The sequence below is a fragment of the Cavia porcellus genome, unplaced genomic scaffold (assembly GCF_034190915.1).
Source record: "Cavia porcellus strain 051 isolate PalLab524CR breed Dunkin Hartley unplaced genomic scaffold, mCavPor4.1 scaffold_14, whole genome shotgun sequence".
Taxonomy (NCBI): domain Eukaryota; kingdom Metazoa; phylum Chordata; class Mammalia; order Rodentia; family Caviidae; genus Cavia; species Cavia porcellus.
In genome coordinates, this window is record NW_026947497.1 from 76875345 (window position 1) to 76894107 (window position 18763).

An 18763-nucleotide genomic window follows, 5' to 3' on the forward strand; every position below is an offset into this window, starting at 1 on the left:
CTTGGCGTGGAGCTGCTGCAGTGTGTCCTCCGCTACGACCCCAGCGGTGGCTGGCGTGCCTGGCTCTGTTTGTAATGTTTCGAGGCACTCCCATACTGTTTCCACAACAGCGGATTAGCCTGCACTCCCACCGAGAGCACCCGGGGTGCCCTCCCTCCACACCCTGCCAACTTACCTCTCACCTTTTCAGCCACTGGGTGTACGATCGTACCTCACTGGGGTTTGAAATTTCATCTGTTCGATGATCGCAATATTGATCATTTTTCCAAATGATTGCTATATGCTTTCTTTTGAGAAATATTGTATTCTGAGTCTTTGCCTGCCTGATTATTTGTATATTTATTCATTTGAGACAGGGTCGCACCACGTAGCCCAGGCTGGCATCCAGCTCTGAGGTGACCCTCCAGCCTCAGCCTCCCGAGAGCTGGGGTTACAGGTGTGGCCACCCCCAGCTTTTGTTTGTTCTCGTGCTGCAGAGTTGAGTCCCTCACGCATGTCACCATGTCACCGCTTGAGTCCTTGTGGCTTGCCCTGCTCCCTAGGTGTCTCTTTGGGACTGATGATGAGGAATCATGATTGCCCTGCAGCAGCCTTCCAGTGGGCTGTGATTCTGGTTAGTTAGTTTTGCTTTTGTTGCCTTTGGTTTTGGGATCATATCCAAAAAACTGACTGCCCCACCCATGTCCTGGAGCTACCTTTTATCTCCTTTTAGTTTTGTATACAGTTTCAGGTCTTAGGTCTACTCATTTTGAGTTTATTTTTACAATCAGTGTAAGATGAAGGTCTAACTTCATTCTTTGGCATCTAACTAATCACTTTCCCAACCACATTTATTTATTTGTTTCTTTGTTATTCATTTATTTAATTCTTTCCAGGGCTGGGAATTGACCCGAGGGTGTTAGTGTTTGCGAGGCAAGTACTGTACCACTGAGCTACATCCCCAGCTTGTTAGTTTTTGAGATAGGGTCTCCTTATATAGCCCAAAGCTAGCTTGGAACTCAAAGAGACCCTCCTGCCTCAGCCTCTCAAGTGTTGGGATCACTGTTGTACACCATCTGCACAGCCCCAGCACAGTTATTAAAGAGATTGTCTTTCCTACATTGTGTGTTCTTGGAAGTTTTCTAAAAATGATAAATGGGATGCCAGGCACAAAGAGCTTGGCACAGTGTTTAACAGCTCATTGCAAGTCAGTTCCCACTGTGGGTGCTTGGGTTTTATCCTGCTCCCTGCACATGAGGTGGCAGAGGTTATGGGCTCGGGGGACTCAGGTAGCCTCCAGTTTAAGTGGCCTGGAGCCTTCTTGGGAGGTCACAGCTTATCAGCAGCACACAGATGTGGCAGGTGGTATCGTGGGCACAGAGCTGGCCTCCCCTGGCTGTCACTCCAGCTGGCCCTCAGCCTCCTGCACGGGCGCCATAGCTCAACCACGACAAAGACGACCTGAACCAACTGACCTGGCTCCCCTGCCCTCAGGGCCTCGCATGGCTGGGCCTGGGCCCTTCTTATTCTGGGCACACACTGGGCCTCCCTTTAACGATCCGATCTGTGAGTAAGCTGGCAGGGTCCTAGCACAGGCTCGGAGAGAGCAAGGTCAGTCTCCCCCGTCACAGCGCTCTGCCTTCTCTGGTGCTGGGCTAGGGGCCCGGCCATCACAGATGGCCATTTTTGTTCTGGTGAGTTCTTTGGGAAGCCTCTGCATATAGGCGTGCAGAATACAGGATGCTGGACTCTGTGAGGCCTGCTGTTGTCCAGGTATAGCCTGACGTGGGTGGGACCTCACAGTTCCCCCCTCAGGGTTATGACAGCAGAGGGTGTACGCACCGGCGGGCTGTGTGACCAAGACGAGGGTGATGTTCACACTTTGCAAAGTTCATTATAGCAAAAGACACTGCTGTGAGTCCCCCTCAGAATCATCCCCCTCACTCTGAATACAGGGATCCCCCGTCCTCGCTACCTCTAAAAGCAGTTCATGTCTGCTTTGGTTTCCTGATTGACTCCAAATCTTCCCTGTTCATGGGCATTTGGACTTTGGGGAAGAGAAGTCACAGGGTGCCAGATCCCATGAACAAGGTGGACGAGAATGCACTGTGGTATATTTATGAGCCTTTCTTTCTGCTGCATGGCACTGGGCAGCAGAGTTTACTGGATTCTTTTTTGAGGGGTGGATATTGGGACTCGAACTCAGGACCTCGCGCTTGCCAAGCAGGCACTGCACTGCTGAGTCATAGCTCCAGCCACATATTTTTGATCACAGTTCATAAAACCAGGAAAGAGGACTTCCAGAGATGCTTCTGGAAGTGACAAGAATGATGTGATCAGTGTTGGGAAGTGAGGGTGCACAGTCTGAGGGGACCATGGAAATGTGTCTTGTGCGGTAATACATTTTTTTTTTTTTTTGTCTTTTTCGTTTTTACGAGTACCAGGGATTCAATTCACGACTGCCTGCTTGCAAGGCAGGTGCTTATGCCGCTGAGCTAAACCTCTAGCCCCTGTACTGTAATACATTTTAAAAAAAGATTAAACACCATGCATTTTGATCACACCTTAAATGCAAACATCAGAACAGCACGGCCAGTTCTGCCACCACTCTTGTTTATGAACTTGCATTCCTCCCACTGTGATTGACGGGCTGTACCAGGCAGAAGGCAAATGTGGCATTTCCCGAGGAGTCACTTCACTTCCCGGACACTCGGCCACAGCAGAACCCTGCCCCCAGCTGAATGGACCCTGCAGCAGAATGAGAAACCCACTCGAGTACACGCCCCAAGCCCCAAATTTGCCACAGGGGTCAGGAGCCCACCCCCCCACACCTGGTGTCAGACAACCTGCTCCCCTCCTCAACGACAGTGGCCACCGCCTTCCCGAACCATGCTCACGGCCAGGTCCTTAGGTCCTTTACTCCAGGTCAGCTGTCATCCGCTGTGCTCATCCTGTGGCCTGCTCTTTCTTCTCTCTTTTTCTCTTCTTTCTTTCTTTCTTTCTTTCTTTCTTTCTTTCTTTCTTTCTTTCTTTCTTTCTTTCCTTCCTTCCTTCCTTTCCTTCCTCTCTCTCTCTCTCTCTCTCTCTCTCTCTCTCTCTCTCTCTCTCTCTCTGTCTCTCTTTCTCTCTCTCCTTTCTTCCTTTTCTTTCTGCATTTTGAGACAGAGTCCTGCTGTGTAGCCCTGGCTGGCCTTGAGCTGGGCCGGGGTTATAGGTGAGCTCCACCACCACGCCTGGCTTTAACAGGGTTCTTGCCGTTTGACTCTACAGATGTGCTACCAGCTTATTAGCTATATTTTTAGGGATCTCTGATGAAGTTTTGGAATGCTATGCCCTTACCTCCATGTATTCTATAAACCCTATGGTTTTTATTCCATGGGACTACATAGCATTCAGGCTCAGTGCTAAGTGTGCAAAGGGGTGGGGTGGGGGTGAGCAGAGGGCCCGAAGGAGGGACCCGAAGACAGGGAAAGGCCTGCTGGGCCGGCCTGGGTGTTCTGTGGCTCCAGGGTGTAGAGACATCACTTTTCCTGGGGTCACACATCTCTGCAGCCCTAAGCTGCAGCATGGATGGCCTTGTATTGAGGATTCTTTTCCGGGTGAAAACCCTGGGAGATGGGGTTTGGCTGTCCGGAGGGCAGGGCTGGACTCGTTTCTGTCTGATGTCAAAACAATAGCACCTGCCTATGGCAAGGGTTGGGCAGGTTCATTTTGCAGCTCCTTTGGGTGACATGGGTGTCACCTAAGCTGGAGCTCCTGGGTTTGCAAACTCACCATGTCGCAGGCCCTTTGGGGACTGCCTCTGTGTGGCCCCAAAGGTGGGGGGGAGGGGAACCATTATGCTTTTGATCTAAAGTGATCCCCAAATTCTCAAGTGTTTGGAAGGTGATTGGACTTGGGGGTTTGTAGCTGCTGGGAAGTGGGTTCCGGCTGGAAGAGCTGGTGACCTGGAAGGGTGATTCCCTCTCCAGTTCCTCCCTTCCCTCTCTGCTTCCTGTCCTCCACACCCCCTGTGCTGGCGGTTCTGTCCTGGAGTCACCCAAGCATGGACTATGCTGTCTCCTCGATTCCTTGTGTGTGTCAGATATTTGGTCCCAGCAACAAGAAGGTGACTAAGGCAGAAATCAATGTGCCTGTGAGGTGGGGCCACCTGCTGTGCCTTGAGTCATAAAGTCCTTTGTCTGTGATCCAGTTGGTGTCCCCGAAGCCAAGGCAGGCAGACCTAGCAGACGTCAAGGTTCTTGGCCTCGGGCTGTGTCATTTGGCTCAGTAAGGGTCTGCAAAGGAGCCCCCGAGGGAGCCTCAGTGGGGCCTTGAGGCCGGATAGGTGCTGGGCCCTGCAAGAGCTCCCAGCACAAGGAAGTGGAGACAGTAGGCACCTGAGCAAGCGTCTGTCACACCCCAAGCACTGAGGAGAGGCGGGAGAGGGGTCCCTGGGGCAGCACGATGGGGGGGCAGCCTCCCCAGAGCTTCCCCTTTGGAGGGGTAAAGGTGACAGCAGCCAGTGTCAGGGTGAAGTCCAGGACCCTCTCTGGGTGCCAGGGGAAGCTGGGGTCTCTGGCATCCTGCAGCAGGTTCCCCTCATGCCTCTTGCCCCACTCCCATGTCCCTTTGTGAACTCATGGGCTCCACCCACCCCAGGAGGAGACAGGGAGCCCCAAACTCAGCACATTCTCTGCCAAGCCCTTCCTCAAGGCTTAGCAGAGTGGGCTGGGAGGTGGCGCTGCCAGAGAGCGGCCCTTGCTCTGTGGGGACCACAGTGCTGCTCAGCAAGCTCCTCCTGGCTGTCCTGCAGCCCCTGGGGACCGGACCCCCCCCCCCAGCTGCTCAGGGCCTGCAGAGCTGCGTGTGGCCCCCACACCCCGGGAGGGCCCCTCGCGGTGCTGGGCTGAATGAACTCCAACCCTCTCGGGGTCCTCGGGGTCATTTTGCAGAAGAACCAGAGCTTCAGTGGTGCCAGATCCCGTGAATAAGGCGGACGGGGAAACGTTGTCACCTATTAGAAGCCCGCCTTTCTGCTGGGTGGCACTTCAGCAGCTGTGGTCACCAGAGTTTTTATGACAGCCTGTAAAGGCACCCAGGAAAGAGGGCTTCCAGAACTGCTTCGGGACGAGGCAAGACCGTGGGACGCCTGTGTTGCGAGGGGCGTAGGATTCATAGCACTGTGACTCTCGCCGCCGCACAAACTTAGTGTTTATTTATTGGTACTGGGGATCGAACTTACAGCCTTGTGCACCAGGCAAGTGCTTGAGCCGCTGAGCTAAATCCCCGGCCCCATTTATTTTTTAAGAGTTGGAGGAATTTATAGAGAGAAAGAAAGCTTCTGTCTAAGAGGTGCAGAAGAGGACCCAGAAAGTGGGTTGCCCCTATAATAAAATTTTTTTTTGCAGTGGACTTCTCAACACAAACTTTATTTATTTTTTAACCCATTTTATGCATGGAGAAAAAGAAAGAAAACAAAGAAAGAAAAAGCCACAACAAAATTTCAACACATCAATTGGGGGCAACAATGGTAAATATATCATGCATTGTCACCCTCAAATCGTTCACCCAGAGCACAAGACACTCGCTTACAACTGCTGAACAACACTGGCACAAATCTTTCTCTTCAGTGAGCTCAGAGAAATCAGTAGAATAACCATCTTAACTATTTTTTATATGCACATACACACGCATATACATGTTTTTTCTTTCAGCTTCTCACAGTAATGAAACACTATGATGTTTACATGTGTGTCTCATTTCACTAATGAGTATGATCTCAAGTTGCATCCATTTACCTAAAAAGTCTCCATTTTATCCTTCTTTATGGCCAAGAAGTGCTCCATTGTATAAAAGCACTGCTTGTTTATCCATTCCTCAGCCGATGGGCATTTAGCTTGTTTTCAAGATTTGGCTTTTAATAAACTGTGCTGCTATAAACATGGGTGCACATATATCTCTGTGGTGTGATGTTTTTAATTCTTTTGGGAAGATACTCAGAAGGGGACTAGCTGGTTGAAGGAGACCTCCAATCCTAGTTTTCTGAGGAATCTCCACACTGATTTCCACAGTGGCTGCACCAGTCTACACTCCCACCCACAGTAGAGAAGGGTTCCTTTTCCCCACACACCCGCCAGCATTTGTTATTGCTTGATTTATTGATAGTAACCATTCTTTCTGGGGTGAGGTAGAATCTCAGTGTTGTTTTAATTTGCATCTCTCGAATGACCAGTGATACTGAACATTTTCTCACATATTTAATTGCTGGTTGTATTTATTCATCTGAGAAGTGTGTATTCATCTCAGGTGCCCATTTTTGGACTGGGTTTTAAATCTGGGAGGACTAATTTTTTTTTAGTTCTTTATATGCTCTTGATAGTAATCCTTTGAGGAACAGCTGGCAAACATTTCCTCCCACTGTGGGTTGTCTCTTCACTCTTGTTTATAATAAATTTTTAAAGCATAAATGTCCACCCTATAGTTTGGTCACCTCTTGCACTTATCTGGCTTGAGGCCATACTTAAGGTCCACAAAAGTCCACAGAAGCCAGCGTGCTTATTCAAAGGCGCCGACGGCTTCCAGAGGCTGGCGGGAGGAGGAGAGGCTCTGACTGAAGAACCCGCGTTGGGTTTTGTGTTGTGAATCTGCTGGGCAGAGTGCAGCCATCTCTACTGTGGTGGCCAGTGTGGGTGGCTTCTTGCAGCCAGGGCCCTCTGCGGGCCAGGTTCTTGCAGGTACGGCTGAAAGGCAACATCAGCTGCTATAGGACCCCTGGGCACGGGCAGTCCCAGGCCGTGTGTCCCCGCCAGGTCACCTAATCTCAGGGACACAGGGCTTTGGCTTCAACTGCCACTCATTCAGGGACTCCCCAGGCCGTAGCAGCTCACGAAAGCTGCTCATCCTGACATGGGACCTCGCAGCCAAAGCCAGCGCTGGCCTGGATGCGCGTCAGGGTAGCTCCACCTGCGGGCTGGTGAGTGATGATCTCCCTGCCCCTGCTGCCTGAGCGCAGTGGGAACCAAGCGCTGGGGGAGAACTTTCCAAGGTGTCTGTGGTTGCTATTACAAGGACACCAGGCAGTCTTCGAAGTTCCACTTTCCAGCTGCGGGAGAGTCTGGCACCTTGTCCCTGCAGTCCCGTTGGGCCCCATACACCTGCAGGGGTGCTGGGGTCCACCTGGAGGGTGGGGAGCTGGCTGCCATTCTCCTGCTGCTGAAGGTGGGGTGACAGGTGGGGATCGTTTATTTGTAGGTATGCTGACACCACTCCCCTTCACATGGTCCCCGAGAGCCAGCTGAAATGGCTACCGGCAGTGGCCCTGCTGTTCTGTTTCTGTCACTTCCTCTCAGCCCTCCTGGGCAGTGGACAGGGTAGCCCTGGTGGGGACCTGGCGAAGTTCGACTGGGGCACGTGGCATCTGCTGTGCACCCAGCTCCATTCCCCTGCGGGGTTTGAATCCGGCTGTTTTCCTGTGTCAGCCAGCATGACTGGTGACTCCTTGGTGACACGGGCAGGTGTTTAGGGCATTTCCAGGGGCAGCACTGCGCGATGTGGCCACCTGCTGTCCTTTTGCAGTGTGGGTTCATTTACTGTAATGATCTGTGCTCTTCCTCTTCCCAAACTTTCCTCAAGGAGGAACATTTGTTCCCTAAAATTCGTATCACCTGGAGCCTCAGGTGAGAACTCTTTGGAAATCGGGTGTTTGCAGGGCTTATTAGTTCCATTAAACTGATGTCACACTGGGCTAGGGAGGATCTCATCCAATGACTGGTGACCTCACGTGAAGAAAAACAGAGACACAGACACACAGGGAGGGGACATCCGTGTGACAAGGGAGGCAGAGATCTGGGTGACCAGCTACCACCCTGGGGCCATCACAAAACTGTGGTCAGTGCCTGTGAGGTAAGAAGGACCCCAGAGCTAGGGCTTCACCGTGGCCCCATGGCACTGTGGAGCTAGGGTCCAGGTCTGGAGTGGAGGGAGAGTGTGTCATCTCTGCTCAGAGGCCCCCCGTTTAGGGGATGTGGTTACCCTGCCCCGGAAAATGATGTGGATCTGCAGTCAACACCTCTGACCTCAGGGCCATGGATCCTCCGTGTCCAGAGCTGCTAGGCCGTGACCCTGAGAGGTCATCTCGGCCGTTCATAGGTGTGCCAGCTCCACCAGGCGCCCAGGAGCAGGGCTTTCTGGGGCTCCCTGTCCCTGTCCCCTAGGCCCAGCCCCCCAGCACTGGCTGGTGCCTCTGCCAAGGGCAGCAGGAGGAGGCGGTGAGCTGCGGTCCCCACCTGGGTTCTGCTTCGGGGCCACTTCTGCTTCCTCCTTCACCAACCCTCTGGCTGATTTCTCACCCCATCCCTTTTCTCTTTTCCATTCCTTCTGGAACCCAGAGCTCAGGAGGCTGAGGCAGGAATATCACCTTGAGTTCAAGGCGAGCATGGGCTACATTGTGAGACCCTGTCTCAAAAATACCAAACAAACCAAAACCAAAAGCAAATTCTGTCTGTATTGCTGCCTCCAGCAAATTCACCTGGCCTAAGATCAGGATCCATGTCCTGATTTTCAAATAAGAGACCTGGGAATTAGTAATGGACGGAGGCTGGGAGGTCCCTGGGAAGGAAGGCCTTTTGGGGGACTCTGCCCATTCTCCGAATCACCCATGGAGTCCTTCATCTACCTAGTGTTTTTATGTCACCTAAGTCACATGGTGTCATTGTACCACTGATTTTGTTTCTATCGTTACACCGTCAACATGCACAGATTTAATAAACCCCAAGTGTCAAGGAAAAGTTTATATCCTAGACTAAGTCAATTTATGTTCATTAACTTCCTGCTAGTAAGAAGGAAACACCTCAGGCCCAATTCTTGCTCAACGAAGTGAACCACTTTTGGTACAAGGAATGTTATCTCTGCCATACTTAAAGAAAGACAACTATAAACAACCCAAGTGTCTGCCCAAGTTACGGCGGCCCTCAATGCAAATGGTGACACTTCATGAAATATTGCAGTTTTCAAAAATGTGTAAATGAAATGTTTATAATAATTGAAGAGATGTCTAGGTTTAAAGTTAGATGATAAAGCAAAAATATAAGTTATACCACTAATATGATGTTGTTTATGAAGCGGAGGTGGGGCAGTAGCTCATCCCTGAAGTCCCAGCTATTCCCAAGGCTGAGGCAGGAGAATTGCTTGAGCTAACAGGTTTGAGATCCACCAACATAGTTCTGTCTCAAAAAGAAAGAAAGAAAGAAAGAAAGAAAGAAAGAAAGAAAGAAAGAAAGAAAGAAAGAAAGAAAGAAATTTGTGTGAATGCCCTACTCCTGGGAGAAAGGGAATAATCTATCAAACAATTAAGAGAAGTAATTCTGGGTGAAACTGGGTCCCAGGAGGATGTGAAGGCATCTGGATAAAATCCCAGGTGGCACAGGAGCCACACAGAAAGAGCCCTGGAGAGCTGAGTTCGAGGTCCAGAGCCCGATGACCGCTGTGTAAACCAGATGCTCTCTCTGCTCTCTGGGCCCGCACCTCAACCCGGTACAAGGATTGGACTGCACGGTTGCCAGGGGTTCTTCTGGCTCTGAAATGAAGTTGGACCCTTTTCTTATTTCGGGTTTTAGGAGGTGAGGCCACAACTGGTGACACAGGTAGCCAGTCTCAGTCTTCCACTCTGCTCTGGGCTCACTTCTGCGCTTTCATTTACTTCTCAAGGTTGGATGAATAGAATGAGCCAAGATGCCTGGCTCCAAACCAGGATGGCCCGCTACGGGGACCCCGGGACACCGTCCTCCGGGAGATGGGACTGGGTGGGCGCTGGGCCTGTGCCTCTTGAGGTGAAACAAGAAATGCGTGCACTGAAGAGGAAAGGGCCAGGAACCGGATCCTGGGAGAAGTCATGGCCGCTGTGTGGGCCCCGTGCTAGGCCCTGCCTTCCTGGAGCGAGGGACTTCCCCTTTGTCACCTGGGTCCCCTGCTTTGCAGTAGAAATGACACACACTGTACCCCGGCCTAGGGATCTGGCCATGGGGCCGCCTGTGGCAACGCCAACCCCTCTGGTCTGTATTCTTTTTTCTTTTGAGACAACATTTTGCTATGTAGCCCAGGCTGACCTTGAACTTAGGGTGATCCTCCCGCCTCCCGCCTCCCGCCTCCCGCCTCCATAGTGCAGGAGTTACAGGCAGGCACTACCTCGCCGCATATACTGTTTTCTCACGTGGGACCTGGGCCCGACACTCCAGTTACAGGTCTTTTTTTTTTTTAACAAGTCTTAGTATGGGGATATTTTTGTTTCTCTCTCTATCTCTCTCTCTTTAAAACATGGTATCTGTTGTAATCAGGGGTTGAGAGGAGAAGAATTAGAATCAGGACATGGAGTTTATAATATTATTTTTATGATGGGCACCCAGAATTAACACAAGAAAATGCAGGAAATCTATCCACAACACTAAAGACATAGAATATTTAGCCAAGGGCCTGGATCCCACAGCAATGTCCTGCATGAGTCCAGATGAAGACTCAGAACCCAAGTCAATGCCTCCCACGTGTCCATCTGGAGTTCCAGAGCCCACAAGAAGGACTCACGCCAGTCTCTTTTACAGCACAGATCTGTGCTGGGAAGGCCCAAAGGTCAGCGGTGGAAGCCAGAAAGTCCATGCCAGCCGGGTGAAGGAGCTGTGCTGGTGGGATGAGGGTTCTAACGCTAGAGCTGAGACGTCTCACTCACAACAAAGACCAGGGTTGTCCTGAAAAGCACCACAGCCACCCTCAGCGACATGGAGGCCCCGAACTCCTCCTCCGACAAGCACAGTCAGGTACAAGCCAGGAAGCCAGCATGACGAGTTCATCCTGGAGACCATGCGGCACACCTTTTCCCCTCCGGAGTCAGGAAGCAATGCTCGATGTGAGGACCAGAGCTTCTCCAGGAGAACCCACAATGCCTCAACCCCTCAATGCCTCCTTCTCCACATCTGTATTGATGCCAGCAACTTTCCTCAGGTGAAACATCTATGCTAGTGCCATGTTGATGTAATCCAGCTGGCCTTAAATTGACCACCAGTTCTTAACCCATAACAGTACCTTTCTCCCAAACCATTCCACCTTTCCAGTAAAGCTGAGAGTCAGGCTAACTTTGATGGCTGCCACATTCATTATAGGGAATTTGTACCTGTACATGATATCATTTGATTCTTTTTTCCCCCATTAGTTATGAGTCTGTTTATTTAAGACTTCCTACATAAATCTGATTTTTAAAAAGTTTGACTTCCCACCCCATCTCAGACTAGGCAGCAAAACTGTGACCAGAAATAACTTGATCAGTAGCATAAGGTTGTATGAAGGGGTCAGTTATGAGGAGGTAGGCAATGTTGGGGACCCCAAGAAACCAGACTCCCATTTTGAGGGTTTGGAAGACAATTGTCCCTTGAAGAGCCTGACTCTGCGAGCTCAGTCCCAGCTGGTTTGTCTTCCTACCACGGGAACAACTCACGGTAGGCCCTGTGCTGAGCTCCAGGCTGAGTTCCTTTTGTCCCTGGGAAACGGATTTAAACCTGACTTCCGGTTCCTGTCGTGTAAGCCCAGCAGTCTATGGGCCTAGAAGATCCCTGCAGGGCAGAGCTCCGAGAAGCCACAACCTACCCTGTCCCTGTTAGGAGTGAAGGAAAAACAAACAGATGTCCCAGGATCTACCCAGATGGAGGCAGGGACACTCATCACAGAGATCTAGACCCGTCCTAACCCTGGGGACTGTGTGAGCTGAGAAGGAAGTGGGTTCAAAGAAAAAGCAGAGGTGGGGGTGGGGAGAAAAGGCGAGAAAGGCTGGCACAGGCCTTGTCCAAGTCCCTGGTTTTCCTTCAAAATATCGTTAAAACCTGCTGGAACGTGGTGCACACAATTCCAGCACTCTGGGAGGCTGAGGCAGAAGGACTGCAAGTTCCAGTCCAACCTAAAGCAATTTAGAGCCTGTCTCAAAATAAAACATAAAAAGGCCTGTGGATGTAGCTCAGTGCAAAGGCCCTGGGCCTGATCTCCAGTACCAAAGGGTCCACAGGCCTGGAAATGCATGCAGAGGTGACTCCTCCTCCCCGAGCTGGCCTCAGCTGTATGCCCCTTTTGGTGTGGTGTCAGGACAAAGTGATGCTCTTACAGCTATTTTAACCTCTGCAAGCACGTGAACATCTCTGAGCTCATTTTAGCCTTATGACCCCTTGGGTCAGTGTTATTTCTGTCTTCTAGCCCAAAGGAGCTATAGTTTAGCATGGGTGCAGAGTGAGACTCAGCTCAGCGGCCCTGATGCCCACATGTCCCAGCTCCTAGAATGGCCCCTGGCAGATGTTTCCAGCCTCCCTGCACTGGGAAGTGGGAGGCAGCTGTGGTGGGTTGACCAGATATTCACCTCTGACATCTTGCAGCCGATAGATGGGAAACCAATCTAGCTAGTGTCACCAAAGCCATCAGATGACAAGTTAACAGGGAGGGTGCCAAGCAAGAGCCAACTCAGAGCAATGATGCTGAAGGCCTGGCTGGGTCTGGGGACCATGTGAATCTCGTGGGTGACATCCTCCTACTCTCTGTGCCCCAGTCTCTATTTACCTTCTGTCTCTCTGGTCCCCAAGAAAGGACAGACTCACCATGTCCCTGCGGGGCTGGGGGACACTGTGCTGCTGCCCCAAGTAGTGACAGAGCATGACAACATCAAGGCCCCGCCTTCAGCTTGGGTCATGGCTGGGCTTCTTCAGAAGGCAAATGGTCAACAAGGTTGCAGGGCACCCAGGTCCTTTAAGGTGGCCTCATGCCGGCTCTCCCATCCTCGGGCCAAGCCTGGGTTGGCCTGGGAGTGCAGAAGCACTGGGTCCTCACCTGGGGCCTGCGAAGTCTGGAAACCAGCCACCCTGCAGACACCATGCTTGGGCACTTCAATCTTGGGGTGTCAGGAGCGGAGATTCTAGGGTGAAGGAGTCACCATCTTCTCCTTCTTGTGGCTGCACCAACCTGCCTGCTCCATAGCCCTTCCTGCCTCACCCTGTGTGGGTCCCCAACCTTCCTGTTTGAGCCTTGGAGTCCCAACAGGTCAAAATGGGGGTGACTTGAGCTCCAAGGCCTCCAGAGCTTCCCTTATCTTCCCTTGGGTCACTGTTCCTCTTTGCACCCAGACTCTACTGGAGCCAGACCCACCCAGCTGCTCTCCCTGGTGGCCTCAGTCTCCCCATGAAAGAGAGGGTCAGCCACACGAGCAGGGGGAGCCCGCAGCCCGGTCCGCACACAACCTGCCTGCATTCCTCCCCTCACCCCAACGGCTCCTCCCACAGTCAAGTTTTTCATTTTGGTTTTGCTGTTGTTTTTGAGACAGGTCTCTCTGTGTCATTCAGTCTGGCTTTGAACTCACTATGTAGCCCAGACTGGTCTTAGACTTGTGACAATCCTCCTGCCTCAGCCTCCTGAGTGCTGCCACGCCTGGCTCGCACCTGCCTGCTCTTCAGGGTGCCTCTAGGTCTCACTCACTCCCTGTTCACACAGCCCTCACTCACCTTGGCCTCGTCGTCCCTGTGTCCCTGCCTTCTTTCTGAAGGGACTCAGCCTCTCCTGCTATAGCTGTGGCCATCTGGGGTTTCTCTCCCCCCCACCCTCGGCCCAGCCAGCAGGGCCTGGAGCAATGAGTGTATCAGAACTTTTTTTCCTGGTAGAAGAGAGGGAAAGGAGGAAGAAAAGCCCGTGGGTGATTGGCATGGGCCCCGCCCTCTTTTGTCCTGGTACTTACCGCCCTCCCTCCCTCACCTGAGAGAGCAGCGGGCGCAGGGACAGCCGGCCTCTCCTCTCCTCTCCTCTCCGCAGTCGAGTCCCGTCCCTGCAGAGCGATGAGGGGGGTTCCCCGGACCAGACAGCCCTGGGTGCTCCTAAGCTGCCTGTGCTGCTGCCTCATGGGTAAGCCTGCGGCTGGGTGGCGCTAAGGGGACAGGGGAGGCTGGCTTCGGGCAGCCTGTGGGGAACCAGAGAGGTGCTGGGCAAAGATGGAACAAGATGGGGGACAATGCTGGGAAGACAGGGGTGGTCTGGTTTGGGGGCCACTGGAGAACCAAGACTGTTTGTTTTTGAGATGGGCTCTTGCTATGGTGTCCAGGCTGGCCTTGAATGCCCGTGAATTCAAAGCCTTGCTTTGAATTTGTGATGATCCTCCTGCCTCAGCCTCCCAAGTGCTGGGATTAGAGCTATCATCCCCAGCTGGGAACCAGGGCTTACGGCATCTCATATAGAGAGGCAGGTAGCACTCCTGGCGAAGGGGCACTCTAGAGAACTAAGGAGACTGGCAGACAATCCAGAAAGCTGGTGACAGAAATGGGAAGTCATAGAAAGACGTTGGTCCAGAGGATAAGACGGACAAGCAAGAGACAGATCAGAGCAACATGGGGCAGAAGGAAGGGAGGGGGAGGAGTGAGAGGAAAGGGTCAGGAACTGGGGGTGGGGGAAAGTCTGGGGACAGAAGCAGGGGGGGCGAGAGCTGTGGAGAGGCCTGAGGCCCGACCTGGCCGGCTCTGCAGCACGCTCTGTGCCCCTGCCCCCGTGGAGTTGAGGGCCAGCTAGCAAAGCCCACTGGGGCCTCCCCTTCCCTCCCATCCTGCATTGCCGAGTGTCTGGGTCTTGTGCCCGGCTGAGGCTGAGGGGTGGGGAGCTTTCACCAGGGTCCTTCCCTTCCTGGGTAGAGGGTCAGGAGCAATGTGGTGATGGTAAGGGACACCATACTGGGGCCAGGAAGCTTCTGTCATCTTTAACATTTTAAGGGGATCCGGGGTGGTGGTGCACAACTGTAATCCCAGCACTCAGGAAGATGGGGTGGGAGGATCACCATGAGGTCAAGGCAAGCCTGGGCTTCAGAGTGAGACCTTGTCTCAAAAAACAGGAAACAACCTCCCCAAAAAGTAAGCGCTGCCATGGGCGTGGGAAGTGGGAAGGACAATGCAGATGGAGAGATGTCCCCACAGTGACCCTGTGCGCTGTTACAGGGGTCCACAGGGAGCAGGGCCAAAACAGCGGGTGTTGTCACAAGGGAGACAGTACATGAGTGTGCGATGGAGCCACATGAGACCTGGGTGGGTACAGCTGTGGCTTGGAGCAGGCCTGTCTCCTGTTCCTCTGGCTCCCCAAGAGGCACTGGTGCCCCACCACACCTGAGGCTAGGCTGTTTTCACACTTGCTGCTGGGATGCTCTCTGAAGCAGGTGTCGGATCCTTTTGTCCTCACAGTGGTTTCGCACATGTCAGCTCGTTTCCTCCCAAGTGTGGCTCCCTTTACACTCAGCCTCTTCCTCCTGGCCCGGCCCCACATCCCCTCCACACCCAGAGTCTGGCCCAACTCTAAGGCTGAGGTGGGCTCGGCATGGTTGGATGGCTAGTGAACTGAGTCTCCACTGCGGCAGAGACCGAGAAGCACCTTGTCTTGGTCTGCTCAGAGAAGTGGCTTTGCCACCGTTTCTGCCCTCTGGGTTCAGGACAGATTAAATGCTTCGCACAGGCACAGCCAAGGTGTAACTGAAAAATACAGTGTTGAAATTTTAAAATATGTATTACAGTAAAAGACGTAGGGGGCCAGGGATTTAGCTCAGTGGTGCAACGCCTGCCTGGTAAACATGAGGTCCTGAGTTCGAATCCTGGCACCAACAGACCAAAACAATCCCCCGCCAAACCCTCATTATTTCCCTTCAAAAACCTTGCCCTCACTTTGAGCACACTTGCCCCATCATTCTTGCCACTCTCTGAAGCACTCTGGAGTCCTCTTTCCTGAGGGTCTTTTGTTGTGCTGTCCCGGATGCTTCAATGTTCTGAATGGATTCAAAACATTTCCCTTCATGGTCATTGTGACTTGCAGGAAGAGCCAGGACTCACGGGATGCCAGATGCAGTGAGAAGGTGGATGAGGGTGCATTTTTTGGAGCCTGCCTCTCCTCTAGATGGCCCTTGGGGTGGCAGCAGTCACCGCGTTCCTGATCGTGCCTCCTAGACATTTGCATGGTGGTCTCTGCTCTCTAGGCCGACTGAGGCCTTGAGACCAGCTGTCCTGGTCTCCGCCTTTGACGCCCAGTGTGCGCCTTCCCTGTGTGAGCCTGAGTTTGTTCCACATAGATGTTGAGCTACTCAGCCAATTTCAGCCACGACTGTCCTTCCAGACAATCGCAGAAGGCCAGGCCATGGGTGGGAAAAAGAATTTACTAACAGGCAAAGGGTGCAGGAAAGACGTGTGTGTGTGTGTGTGTGTGTGTGTGTGTGTGTATGTGTGTGTGTGTGTGTGTGTGTATGTGTGTGTGTGTGTACGCAGGGGTGTCATTTTGCTTTGGTTGTTTGGTTTCTGAGACAGAGTTCACTATGGCAATCTTCTTGCCTCTGCCTCCCAAGTGCTAGAATGACAGGCGTGCGCCACCAGGCCCGGTTTGACTGTTGCCATCTGAGCAGGGTCAATCTGAGCTCGCCACTTGCCAGCCTGGAGGAGGCGGTGTACCCGGAGAGGAGCTTCCCGACAGCCTCTCAGCTGACCTGCTCTATCTGCTTGGGCTTGCTGCAGTGCACCGGCTCTTCCCTTTGTCCTTTTCTTTTGCCAGGGTTGCCCTGCACATTGACATTTCCATTTTTAGTCTTCTCTGAACTCAGTCACCACAGGCTTGAGCTTGGAGTTTAGCCTCCTGTGGCTCCCATGGCATTGGGGTGGGGGGTGCCCAGTGCTCAGAGATCTTTCTTATTTCTTTATTTTTTAATTATTTTTTTACTTTAAAGAAACTAAAACAAAGCAAAACAATAAAATAACACAAAACAAAACAATGAAAATGATATTGGATTTCTAAAACCAGGCAGTAGGAAATCAACAGTGTTACTCTATTGCACATTGTTATGCTTTAGATAGCTGCTCAGACTCCCAGACGCAGGCGTGCAAAATTAATCCGACAGTATAAGCTCTGCGTTGTCTCTTCACCTCAGATGCTGTCTTTGCAGAAATCTCATGTGTGTGACCTCTAGTTTATTTTGTGTCTGTGTCTGCTGGGCTGGAGCTCCTTCATCTTGACATTTTCCTATGTTCCTCTGAATCAGCAGGTTGCTGAGTCCTGGGCACTTCCTGCCCACCCCATGGTGCAGGGCACCTGGTGCCTCTGGTCTAAGGTTCTTGGGGTGGCGGAGAGGTGTGGATCAACGTCTCACCAGTGCCCCCACTGCCTCAGGGGGTGGCCTCGGGCATAGCCACCTCTCCTCCAGGGCTACAGCGGCCGATCTTCCTTCTTTAAATTGTATTGCTACAAACAATAAAATTTCCCCTAGTCGAGGGCGTTGGGGAGTCTGGGGAAAATCAGAGAAGATCCCTGTGGAGAAAAACATTAGGAAATTGGTTCAAGCAGCTGCCACTTTGGGCATGGAGGGAGCCTTGTCCAGCAGTTCCTGTGCCCAAGGCCACAGTGATAAACACAGCTTAGCAAGCAGACAGACCAGAGGCATGGGATGGTGACCGTAACTCAGGGTGTACTTTAGGAAGAAAGGGCCAAACAGGATTAGAGAATCCCTTTCCTTTTGGTTTAAGTTGATTGGTCAGAGTTCTTCTGAGGGGGCACCTAGCGCTCTTTTTAAAAAACTGTTTTTATTCAGGCAATTGAAGGCTCTGGGTGAATGATTTGGGGATGACAATGTGCAGTGTATGTACCATTGTTACCCTTGATTGACGTGCTTTGAAATTTTGTTATAGTTTTCCTCCTCCTCCTCCTCCTCCTCCTCCTCCTCCTCCTCCTCCTCCTCCTCCTCCTTCTTCTTCTTCTTTTCTTTCTATTTATCTTTGAATAGAATGGATTTTTTAAAAAAAGAAACAAAAACCGGAAATACTCTTTTTAGGTGACTCATGAGCGCTCTGGTATTACTTTGGGTATGTGACTTCCCAGAGTTACAGGGGAGAACTGGGGTGCGGAGGAGGGCTGGCTGGTGGAGCAGACCCTGGGGACCTGAGAGTGGCCAGAGGAAGGGTCCTCAAGGGCACCCATGTCAACCTGGAGTTGAGAAGAGCCAAAGGGGACAGGAATTAGAGAGGTGCATGTGGCGCCCTCTAGGGAGGGACAGAGTCCCGGATCAGGCAGCTGGAGTGGAGCAGAGCTGCATGGGAAAAGGGGACCTGAGAGTCAGGTCCAGGCCAGCTCTCAGAAGTGCGGGGCCAAGGCGGAGGGCACAGGACACACCAGACCCTTGTGGCTCCTGTGCAGGTGCCACACCCGAGCAACAGGCATTCCTTAGGGTGACTGACTTCCCTTTTTGGGGGACACAAGATGCTTACTTCTTTCAGAGCGCCCCCGAGAGAGGAATCTCCAATCCATGCAAATGGAGACCAGCTTCACTCTGGACCAACCGTGGCACTGGGGCCACTGTCCTATTGCCGGAGGGACAGCCTGGTCAGTAACAGGGTGGGGGGCCTCACTGTCCTAGAGATACAGAAACCTGGTCAAGAGAGTAGGCACCCGACAGCCACAGGGTTAGAGGGGAGGGCTGTAAACCCAGCCTGGGGCCCTCACCGTGGGTACAGACTCACCCCAGACGCCCTGTAGCTCTGCGTGAGCAAGGAGACCAAGGGGGTCAAGGAGGAGGAGGAAGTGGCCTTGACCTTAGGGACTACACAGGTGTCCTCTTTCCTCCACTGCCTTCACGGGAGAAGGACCAGGTCAGAGTCCACCAGTGACAAGTGGGCAGGAAGATTCCCTGCAGGGTGCTTGTACCCTGTCAGCCACAATGGTCAGTGTCACAGCCCAGAGGCCTTCAAGTCTCACTGAAGAGCTGTCCCTGCAGAGACTGTCAACCGCCCAT

At 52.3% G+C, this 18763-nt stretch overlaps 1 protein-coding gene across 1 annotated transcript in view; it reads left to right on the forward strand.

The window, feature by feature from the left end:
- The first annotated feature begins 13745 nt into the window (after window positions 1–13745).
- The window catches only part of Muc4 (mucin 4, cell surface associated), a 63079-nt gene continuing 58061 nt past the window's right edge, over window positions 13746–18763 (forward strand). The window contains exon 1 of the mRNA XM_063224348.1: window positions 13746–13872. Within this exon, the coding sequence (XP_063080418.1) occupies window positions 13806–13872 (67 nt within the window). The 5' untranslated portion in view covers window positions 13746–13805. The remainder of the gene's footprint in view (window positions 13873–18763) is intronic.